Source organism: Limanda limanda, chromosome 7 (assembly GCF_963576545.1).
Source record: "Limanda limanda chromosome 7, fLimLim1.1, whole genome shotgun sequence".
Classification (NCBI taxonomy): Eukaryota; Metazoa; Chordata; class Actinopteri; order Pleuronectiformes; family Pleuronectidae; genus Limanda; species Limanda limanda.
In genome coordinates this window covers 4,869,570-4,881,498 of record NC_083642.1, presented here as the reverse complement: position 1 = coordinate 4,881,498, position 11,929 = coordinate 4,869,570, and the positions used below count along the sequence as shown (strand labels likewise).

At 45.3% G+C, this 11,929-nt stretch overlaps 1 protein-coding gene across 1 annotated transcript; it reads left to right on the top strand.

Moving 5' to 3' along the window:
* The first annotated feature begins 4,144 nt into the window (after positions 1 to 4,144).
* On the top strand, positions 4,145 to 10,256 carry LOC133004634 (transmembrane and death domain protein 1-like). Its single transcript, XM_061074109.1, has 5 exons — positions 4,145 to 4,178; positions 6,883 to 7,074; positions 8,516 to 8,635; positions 9,435 to 9,584; positions 10,012 to 10,256. Exons 1-5 carry the CDS (start codon positions 4,145 to 4,147, stop codon positions 10,254 to 10,256), a joined length of 741 nt encoding a protein of 246 aa, XP_060930092.1.
* The last annotated feature ends 1,673 nt before the right edge of the window (positions 10,257 to 11,929 follow it).

The following is an 11,929-nucleotide window of genomic DNA, read 5'->3' as shown; positions in this document are numbered from 1 at the left end:
CACACACACACACACACACACACACACACACACACAGGTGTCATCACCGAGGCTAATCTGACCGTTGAATCTGAACGTGTTGGAGCTCACATTCCTCACAGTGACGTGTTCCAACGGAGCCTTCACTCCGGTGAGCCGCTGCCTTCAGGGAGCGTGCAGCTGGAAACATCTCCTCCTCCTCAGCTCAGCCTCTGCGTCTAAGGGTCAGCGCTCATCTGCACAAAGCGCTCTGCACGGCAACCTGGCTTGTTCACTGCAGCAAAACATGGACGTAGTGCACCATCGACCAGGCTGTCAGAAGCTGGAGACAACAACACGTTCGAGTCGTAACACCATGAAACATTCAGCAAACACAAAGACGGTGATGAGATTGTTTTGCACACAAAACACCTGCAGGATATGAAACGTGTAAAAGTGAAATGATGTCAGACGGACCTGCTCTGAATCAGAGTCAGAGAGCAGCAGCAATCAGATCTACTCAGTGCAGCTTGTTAAACAGGAGCTTTGGAGCCTGTTTGTTTTCACTCAGCGCTTCATGTTTTACGTGTCTGCAGATTATTTTATGCGTCAATAAAGAAATGCTGCAGCGTTGAAGCCGTTTGTGGAGACTTCCTGTTAACACCGAGCGTTTTGATCTCATCTGAGCCACAACAGCATGCTCACACCTTTGTCACAGACTTCAATGGGACCTCAGTTCCTGCAGGTTGATGCACGGTGATACAAGCTGTCGGAGCCGTGGAGCCAAACAGGTTGTGTGTATATTACGTGTGTGTTTGCGTGAGACGTTTTTGAAAAAAACAAAGCGACGGCGGGAGTTCAGACGGTTCACGCTGCAGCCGGTGGAGCCCGAAGGAAAAACTCTCCTCCTGCAAAGTCTCTCTCGGTGTGGTGAGGAAGCTCCGAGTGCCGAGTGTTCAGAGGCTCGTTTTTCAGCTGTCACCTTCCAGTGGTCCAAAAGATTACCCCCCCCCACCCCACCACCCCCTCACCCCACCCCTCCCCACCGAACCAGCCAGGCTGTCCGGGGCTATCGGGGCCCACACAGAACACAGAGGTGTTCTGTGTGGGCCCAGTCTGTCTCCGGAGGAACCACAGCTCATAACTCACACATATTGGTGTCCTTGTCAATAAAATCACATATAAGGAAGATTGGCCTCGAATGAATGTGCTCTCCAGAGAAATATCTTGTCAGCTGAGGTGTTGGCGCTGCACCTCAGGAATGTGCCGGCGCTGTTCCCTCCTGCACCCACCCTCCCACCCACCCACCCACTCACCATCACCCCCCCCCCCCCCCCCCTCAAAACACCCTGCCATTGTGATGGGGAAGGAATGCTTTTCAAAAAGTTTTAGTCCTTTCACACTGAGGGATGTCGGGTGTCGCCTTGTTTTTCACTCAAGGGCCGAGAACAGGGGGGGGGGGGGTACACAGCTCGAGACGTGTCTTCATGCTTAATGCACACATGTAAATACTATGTACACTGATTCTAGGGCTGGATCATGTTCAGGAGGTGAAATGTAGAGCAACTGACTACAATGGAGATTCTTTTTTCTCTCTCTCGCCTCAGTTGTGAATTATCCCTGAACTATCTTTCTGGAAATGGGTTCAGGGGCTGGTGAAGTGCTTCAGAGACGCTCGGGCCTAATGAAGAATGTAAAGTTTACTCTGGAGATCAGGAGCAAAATGAGCAAATTACAGCAGCGACTCATCAAATAGTGCACGCGAGGCCCTTATTTGATGAATATTACATGAAACTCCTTTATTCCACTTGTAAGTTCAAGAGACTTCTTTCAAAGCCTTTGATGTGGTTGATGTGTTGTGTTAATAGGATGATTTTGAACATACTGTTGTTTGAACACAGAGGATTCGGGTTTACAAATTCACTTTGATTCCAGTTACCGTGTTTATCTTCCCCTTTCTGGATTCCTGGAAGTAGAACCATGCCACATTTCAGGGTGTGGCAGCTTTTTATGACCGGGAAGAAAATGGGCGGTCCTCCTCAGGTGAGACGTTCTCATTGGTCGGCGCGGTCCCTCTAAAACCCCAATACCTGAATCAGGTAGAGAAAAAAGCCAGAGAGGACACAGATAGCTCCCAGCCAGTCGCACCTCCAGTCGCTCCTGCAGACGGCCTTCAACGTTTTCCATCCGCTGTTTGATTTGCGCCGAGAAAAACAAAAGGAATCACAGAGGAACTAAAGGAGCAATTCAGGTGAGTGGTGCTTTTCCAACAAGGTAAGGAAACGTCTGTGCACAGAAACAAGTCTGATCCAGACAGCAGAGTCGTCGAGAGCTACAGCTTTTTCACAACCAACAGCAGAAGTAGTTGTAGTCAATGTGTTAAAACGATAAGATCACCCGGAGGAATCAGGTACTTTTGTTTTTTAGATTCTGCAGAAACCACCGAGATTTTCCAAAGTACGGGAGAAGGAGAGAGGAGGAAAAAGTCAGAATGGGTCCTAAATGCATAAAAGAGGAGAAAGTGTGACTATCACAAGTCTTCAGGTGCTTCAGGGGGTCGAGCAAATTGTTCAGGTGGTGTTGTGTTTCCTCAGGAGTGGGAGAGGGTGTGGGGGGGGGGTAGACAGTCACTCAGCTCAGGCCTGTGATAACCTGCCAGAGAAACCAGGATTCCAGCAGCAGCCTGAAACCCTGGAGCCACGAGCGGAGCCGGGCAGGCCTGGTCTCGCTCAGACTCGGGCTCCGACTCCAGGAAAAAAGGGAGAGGCCGGCATCCAACCTGCCACCCACCCCACCCCCCCACCCAAACCTCCGAGGCGTCCTCATAAATCATAGAGTCCCAATCGCCTCGCTCGGGCGCCAGGTGCCACGGCGCCTCCATCCTGCAGATTAACACTGAGAGTGAAAGCTTAGGGCTTTTTTCCTCCATGTTACTTTCACACTCCCAGGAAAAACTCATCGCAGGGTATCAGAGGAGACAGGGTTGTGTTTTAATTGTTGTTATTTGTCATGTTAAAATGTTGTGTCTTTTTTTAGTTTTTTTCCCCCCAGACGCCATCGGCAGGAATATTCCATGTGTTCTATCCTTCATTCCACCGGAGTCTGTATCTGCAGTTAACCAGATTTCAGTGGTGTGAAGTGTAAGAGACATGGGGATATGACTTCACCAGCAAACAGTCACAACACCAGACGGCAGCCGAGGCAAAAGTCGAACAAATAACACAGTTTGCTGTTTGGTTTTTCCTTTGGTTTTATTTTTAATGACGGAAACTATATTGTCTCCTATGAAATCCTGCTCTTTACTGCTGCTGTGTACTTTTCCTGTGATATATAGAATAAAATCTGCCATGTGTGTATTCTCATCAATAAGATAATGTACTGAGCAACTCTGTAATGTGAATAAACTCCCTGACCTCCTGCTCATGTGTTCAATATTTCCTGCAAGTGCAACATTCCAAATCATTACTGAGCCATTATACCACCCACTCCAACATTCTGTGGTTCTCAGCCCCAGAGCGTGATTCTGTTTTTTTCCAGTACAGCCAACCAGGAGAGATTGAGACTCAGCCCACACAAACAACCTTCACCGTTTGGCAAATGAAGCTTATTAAGAATTTAAAAACATGCCCCCACTGTAGCACACACAATGATATCATTAAACAGGTTCCTCAGCGGCTGGAGAGATGCACCTCGGCTCCTCCCAGCTCTCCTTCTCTCTGCAGCCGTGCACGTCCATGTGAAGGACTCACATAATTGTCTTCTTCGGTTTCACTTTGTAAATGCATCACACTCTTTACAATACAAGCGATGGAGATTCCATATATGAGGGATATTGGTTTTGTGGTTTTTGTGTAGCTCAGCGTCTCAAAGTGCAGGTTGTTTCCTCCCGGCCGGGCGGGTAAAGCTTTCAGCTCCGTGGAATTACAAATAAACAGAGCATATTGCATTCAGGTGTGTGTGAGCCCTTCACCGGCCGAGGTCTGTGTTGTTACTGACAACCAATTCCCTCTGGAGGCCTTTTAGAAACATGAAATAATAACAACACTAAAGACTAAAGGAACATGCAGTTGGCCCATGGTTATGTATGTGAGCTCGTATATATATAAACGCACACCCTCCTTTGTCTCAATGGCACGGAATGGATTTTTCCCCCAATGGCTTCTAAATGTATTTTAGTAGCTGAGCGATGTCGGGCTTTGAAGTGCATCGCTACGAGCAACGTGAGTCTCTGAGACAACAGGAAAACAGGCGGAGGAACAATGTGCTGGGATATGAAGAACATGCCCCCCCCCCCGAATGTTCTGTGCGGTCGTGTTAACAACCTGCGGTGGATCTGCAACCACAGCAGAATGTCATAGCTCCGCCCCCTCATCAAACCACATTTAAATCAGATCCAGATTTTAATTTGGAGCTGCACCACACATTCATAAATATCAGTCGTCTAAACAAATCAGATTTTTTTAGAATCATGATTGTGAAATCAAAGAAAAACCCTAAGTTCCTAATCTCATCCACATCACAGCATTACACCAACTTTCATGGAAAACAGGGTGAAATGTGCACTTTCTGAAGTTAAATAATAATAAATAATGATAAACTAGCAAATGTAGCATGTGATCTGCAGTTGTCAGACACAGTTAATGATAAATACAATCTGTCCCTGTTTAAACTGATTGTCTGGTTCACTAACGAGCTCGTTATCAATCAGCTCTCAAGGACAGAGATGATCCAAAAAGCAGAGAAGACGATGAGGTGATGGATGATGATGATGATGATGATGATGATGAGGATGATGATGAGGATGATGATGAGGATGATGATGATGTCACCTGTTGGTTCCCTGAGTTAAATGTGATCCACCTTTAATAGCCATTACAATATAAAAAATTCCAATTTTTAAGGATTAGGAAAAAAGGACAGAAAGCTGAATAACAACATGTTTATTATTAATAGAAATGTCATTAATTCTTATTTACATGTAAAAGTCATATTGTTTTCACAGAGAAGCTGATCCTACGTTGAGAAAATATAAAATTTATTTTAAACAAACAAACAAAACAAACACAGACAACAACATAACAGTTTAAAACATTGACCTTTTGATTTTAATTAAGCTGTTTATGGTGAAAACTAGAATATTTAGGCTGTTGACAAATGTTTTAATTTTAAATAAAAACTTCAACTTCCTATTAGAAGGATTTATATATTGTCAACATTTGTTATTTAGCTTCACATGTTTGCTGTGACAGGTTTCTTATTTGCTCACATAGATATTTTTATTTAAAAAAATGTTTGAAATAAAAACCTATCAAACTAAAAAACTAACTTTACTTATTAAAATGTTGAACTGGAAAATAAGTGTGTCAAACATTTGCATAATCAGTTGATGCTTCTTCAATTTCTCACAAATTAGAAAAGTAATCCATTCATAAACAGATTCTCTGGGGCACTAGTATAAATATTCAATCTAGCAAACTTTATTGGCTTGACAACTTAATAACAACAACATAAATATTTGAAAAACAAAATCTACTGCATCCTTTCAAACTGGCAGTTGCCCTGTTACTGGTTCAACTCACTCTGCATCATTTGTCAGTTATAAAACCTCAGTTCATAGTTCATCAGTTGTTTGCAGACTGGTTTGACTTACGTGTCAATGACGTATAAGGATTTGCAACAGGCCAATTTTAAAATACAAAAAAAAAAGAATATCTATTATGATTATTCTGACATTAAGAATATTGTGTACACAAAGTTATTTTGGACTAATGATAGATGAACATTTTAATGCAAATATACATTTCGTCCAGTAATGAACAAACAAATGATAAATTACTAATAAATTCATAATAACCGAGGTGAAATTACATGTTACATTTTTGGGGTGGTATTTATTCATGACATTGTTTTTTACATAAACCGTTGTTTCTGAAATATTAGAAGAAAAATAGTCCAATTGCTTTAAAATATTTTACTATTAGTACTAAATGTAAATCATTAATAGAATATAAAAAAGCAAATCTAGGACATATATCTATCATGTAAAACACTCTGCAATGGTCGCATCACATACAAAATCTAAAGGCACAGAATTGGCCACCAAAAGAAAACAAGCTAGGACAGCACAAAAGGTCACTATAAAAAATGAATAATCAAATTTTGTTTTTTTTAGGTCAAACCACATGATATCCAAATGTGGCAACCACATACCAGTTGATTAAAAGGTTATTTTTTTCCAAATTTGAGATTTACAAACCTGTTTCCATGTGTCCTTGGCAAAATGGCTTATGATGCAACTACCTGTCTTTGAATGCACTTCAACATCAAAGTCCCAAATTGGTCCTTTGTAAATGGTCGCATCACATGTTATTTCATAAAATGAACATCATGGGACAAAGTTTGTTTGTATACTATGATAGAAATATAAATGCAAATGCTTTGCAGCTTTATACAGGATTACAAAAGACTTTGGAAATCCTGCCAAATATGGCAGAAAATACATTTGAGTAGATTTTGAGTAAGTTCAAAGAAGTTTTCACGTCAATGACCCTACACAACTTCAACTGAAATCAAAAATGTGGACATTGTGTCTCCTCTTCATCTGTCCCCTTCTGAGTGTGACGCCGGGAGAGGACACAGGTGAGAGCAGATGTTCCCACAGCGCGTTGTGAGGAATCACCTGAAGACTGAATGTGCTGATTCGCTCTGTTCTCTGTGGTGAAATGTTGTTTGTTCGGTCTCTACTCCCGATGACAGTTTGACTGGAGCAGCCGTTGCTAATTGAGAGTGAAACCACGCTGCAGAAATGTTGTTTACGGTGTCGGCCGGATGCTTCGTTCAATCAGATTCACACTGTTGTTAATGTGGCCGGTGAAAACAGACTCACGCCCAACTGCATCTTTTCCTGTTTGTCTCCGTGTTCAGTGGCAGAAGATCTCGGTTCCCATCAGCTGCAGCGTCTGGTGGAGCTGCTGACACACCAGGAGTGTGAGGACCTGCTGGTCGCCCTCTCTCACCCGGAGGAGAACATCTTCCAGCATCTCGAGCGCCTCTCACCAGAGAAGAACCAGCTGGATATCAAACCGCGATCCAAGAGAGACACGTCTTCCTCTGATGGTCGGTACTGAAACATGTCTCACCTGAAACTTTTGGCACATAAGTCCCACATGGTTCCTAGACAGTCATTGAAAGTTAGAGGGCAGATATCAAGGGGACGAAGACAGATAACAGAGAGGAGACGCTCACTCGGACCTGTGTGCGTCTCCGCCTCCTGGTGTGTGTCTGTCTGACTGTCACCGGCCTGTCTGTGTCAGATCCATATGTTTTGTGTTTACCAGAGGAGAACATCTTCCAGCATCTCGAGCGCCTCTCACCGGAGAAGAACCAGCTGGACATCAAACCGCGATCCAAGAGAGACACGTCTTCCTCTGATGGTCGGTACTGAAACAAGTCTCACCTGAAACTTTTGGCACATTAGTCCCACAGGGTTCCTAGAGAGTCATTGAAAGTGAGAGGGCAGATATCAAGGGGAAGGAGACAGATAACAGAGAGGACACGCTCACTTGGACCTGTCTGCGTCTCCGCCTGCTGGTGTGTGTCTGTCTGACTGTCACCGGCCTGTCTGTGTCAGATCCATATGTTTTGTGTTTACCAGAGGAGAACATCTTCCAGCATCTCGAGCGCCTCTCACCGGAGAAGAACCAGCTGGATATCAAACCGCGATCCAAGAGAGACACGTCTTCCTCTGATGGTCGGTACTGAAACATGTCTCACCTGAAACTTTTGGCACATTAGTCCCACATGGTTCCTAGACAGTCATTGAAAGTTAGAGGGCAGATATCAAGGGGACGAAGACAGATAACAGAGAGGAGACGCTCACTTGGACCTGTCTGCGTCTCCGCCTCCTGGTGTGTGTCTGTCTGACTGTCACCGGCCTGTCTGTGTCAGATCCATATGTTTTGTGTTTACCAGAGGAGAACATCTTCCAGCATCTCGAGCGCCTCTCACCGGAGAAGAACCAGCTGGACATCAAACCGCGATCCAAGAGAGACACGTCTTCCTCTGATGGTCGGTACTGAAACATGTCTCACCTGAAACTTTTGGCACATTAGTCCCACAGGGTTCATAGAGAGTCATTGAAAGTTAGAGGGCAGATATCAAGGGGAAGGAGACAGATAACAGAGAGGAGACGCTCACTTGGACCTGTCTGTGTCAGATCCATATGTTGTGTGTTTACCAGAGGAGAACATCTTCCAGCATCTCAAGCGCCTCTCACCGGAGAAGAACCAGCTGGATATCAAACCGCGATCCAAGAGAGACACGTCTTCCTCTGATGGTCGGTACTGAAACATGTCTCACCTGAAACCTTTTGGCACATTAGTCCCACAGGGTTCACAGAGAGTCATTGAAAGTTAGAGGGCAGATATCAAGGGGACGAAGACAGATAACAGAGAGGAGACGCTCACTTGGACCTGTGTGCATCTCCGCCTCCTGGTGTGTGTCTGTCTGACTGTCACCGGCTTGTCTGTGTCAGATCCATATGTTGTGTGTTTACCAGATAGCGAGGCTAAGTGCCAAGCGGCCCTGACGGCCTGGCTGCTGAGATACGGCGAGCGGATCTACTACGACAAGCTCTCCCGCGCCTTGATGCACATCGGCAGGACCGACATCGCCATTGGTGAGAAACAGGCGTAGGCGGGGGGGGAGGGGAGCCCAGGGATCTATTTTTAAACACAACAGTTTTGCATGGGGGTGCCGCGACAAGGTGAAATGTTGTTGGAGGAAACATCTCAGCATGTCCTTCCTCCAAATGCAAATTGGAACCAAGCCCGGTTCGGGTACACGTGGAATCGGGTTTATTCTCGGTCAAGAAGGCCTCAGTACGACTAACCACAGTGTGTAATCGCCTCATTACTTTGAGATCTGTTTTTAATTGGAACTTCAAGAAGTGGCACATTTCTCACACTGCCAGTCGCTGGCATGTGTCTGCAGTCCGGTGTGTGCGTGCAGCTCAGAGAGAGGGAGGTGTAACCGATCTGACAGAGGACTCAGCGGAGCCGACACCAGCCACGGAACAAACCATCTGCTCCTTTCATCAGCAGCTTTGGAGGGAAAAGAGGGGACAAGGAGAGGATGGGAAGAGATGAGTTATAAGACGTGGGGGAAAGGGGGGAGTGCATGAAAATAAAAGCTGTTTGGATGCAGAATGCTGCAATTACCCTGCACTTGATTGCAGTTCTGAAGAGATCCACTCGTACGTCGGAGCTCGAGTGGCTGGTTTTGTTTTATTTCCGAACTAAAGGACGACAGTTGTTCTCCTGCCAGAACTAATTATGTTCATGGCAAGAAAACAACAATTAAATTCAAATTCACAACCTTTTTTTTTATGGGATGGAACACACGAGCGCTCCGAGCTCTTGAAGTGACAGAGAAATCCTCTTTCACCTCGGCTCCTGCTTGTGTTTGTGCTCTCACAGAAGTGGGGACGAACGTCAACGAGGACAAAGACTCCAACCTGAAGCGCTACGTGGACGGCTACCACAAGTACGTGAGGTCGCTGGACGTCCCGTCGGTGCAGCCGGACGCAAAACGACCCCGGGCTGCGGGTCGCAAAAGAAAGAGAGCAGGTAAAGAGAAAGTCTCACACAGAAAACAGACTGAGTGAATCTTAATCTCGGGCTTTTGAAGCGGAGAGGAGATTTTCCCGGGGTTGCCCCTCTGGAGGCCGCCTGAATGACAAATTATCAAATGTTTCACTGAACCATGAATCTATTAAGTGTTTAGATGAGATGCTGGATTAGATTTGGTGGCCGTGGGCAAGCTTCCAACTCATTACTCCTCCACATCAACACTCTCGCTGCATGAGGACTATTTCCCAGGACACCTTGAAATTCAAAAATGTAATTATCACCTGTCCATTTTCTTTTCTTTTTTAATCCTCCCGGGCGTTTAATTCAAGTTAAGACTTGACAAAGAGAATGCTCCCACGGCCCTTGTGTGATTGTAAGTGTGTCTGTCGTCATTGTGTTGTGTGTGTGTGTGTGTGTGTCTCAGTGAAGGATCTGTCGTGGAGGGACCTGGACCTGCTGGTGGAGGTGTCTCCTGTGCTTCCCTACCTGAAGGGCCCGTTGGACGTGCTCCTGCCCGTCCTGTACGGCGTCCTGCTGGGCTTCGGAGGCAGCCTGCTCGCCGGGGCCGCCATCATCCTCATCTCCCTCCACGTCTCCCGCAGAGCCGCCGCCCCCCCCAACCCCCGGGTCACTGGCAGCTCTTACTCTTACTCCAAGCTCAGGGTCTGAGGCTAAGATGCTAAGATGCTAAGATGCAGGATGCAGGATGCAGCTCCTGGAGATCAGACTGGCAGTTCAGGGCTTAACATGACATTTAAAAAAAGTTGGCATTTACTAAACATGCCTTATCTTTTATTTATTAAGGTTTTTATTTCCTAAACTTCCCACTTCCACAGTGATCAGCAGAGGAAACAATATAAGAACTCAATTATGACAAATCTGAGCAGGTTCCTGTCCCTCACCACCTGAAGGAACCTCTGCCTGTCGACCGACACCAAACAGATGTTCTATAAGGCTGCTGTACATGCTTGCTCTTTTAATATGACTTTTCTTAATAATCTACTGCATCAACCAATGAGCTTGCGTTTAATTTTCAGCAGGAAGATTTGACATTTAACGTAAAGCCAGTAACACACACTGTAAAAAAAAAAGTTATTTAACAGAAATGTATTGTATTATTTATTTATTTATTTCTAAATTAAGCGTAAATGAGATAATAAAACAGTAAATTACTTTTATAACCCTAACCCTAATCCATTAAATAAAAGTTGTAATAGGTAAATTAATAAAATGCCTAAGCACCTGAAGTTGGACGTAGCTCTGCTCGTCTTGTACGGCGTCCTGCTGGGTCTCAGTGGCACCTTGCTCTCCGGCATCTTCATCCTCCTCTTCATCCTCCTCTTCATCTCCAACAGAACCAGGGTCACTGGCATCTTTCTTTCCAAACCCAGACTGGAGATGCTAACTTGCAGCTACTCGGAGGTCAGACTATCTGTTTAGGGCTTTTAATCAAAGTAAAGGAACACATGCATTCTTTGTAAATGCCTAAACTTCTGATGTCCACAGTGAGCCGCAGAAGAACCAATGTAGAAACTCAATCATATTGATTCCACCACACCAGGACAAACAGGACAGTGATAATGCTGTTTCCGATAAAGTAATTATCCATGCTGTGTGGAGCTGGACCGGTGAGCGTTCCAGTCCTGCCAGTGGGAAGACGACCACTGGTGTGACAGATGCGCTGGAACCCGGCCCTCACACCAAAGGTTGTTTCCGGTGTTACTGTGATAGCGATGCCACTTTCCATTTCCCCTCCAAGTGACGGCAACGTGCCCGTCTGGCATCGGAGAACAACTAATTATCCAGCCTGCCGCCTGCTTCCCGGGGGCCTGGCCGATGCCTCCGCCCGAAAAGACTAATAACAATGACAACGCCGGCAGACAATGGAAGAGCTGCTGGTTGTGATGGAAGCTGCTGGCGGCTCACAGGAGCCAGATAGAAGACTCGCAGCTGGGTATCTGTTTTTAAAGGTGTGAGGTAGAAGCGAGGATTGTTAGCGAGCTGAGAAAACTCCATGTAGGTTCAGAAAATGTCAGAACAGAATCCAAATGTCTGTTTCAGATGATTCAGATCAACTCTTTTCCTTGCATTTCCTTACATGAGGCTGTTTTCACGTTAACTCTGCTGAGACAAAGTTTAATAAGAACAATAGCAAGACACTCTGAGTATTTTCTAGCTTCTTGTTCACGGTTTCTTACACTATTCCCAGTTTCTTCGTCATAATTGAACTAATTACTTCATTATACAAATGTGGCCTCATGTGCTCCAGGAGGCAGACAGCCTGGATTAACTGTGGCACTAAGCAGCAATTACAGACAATTAGTTCATAAATCAACATTTAA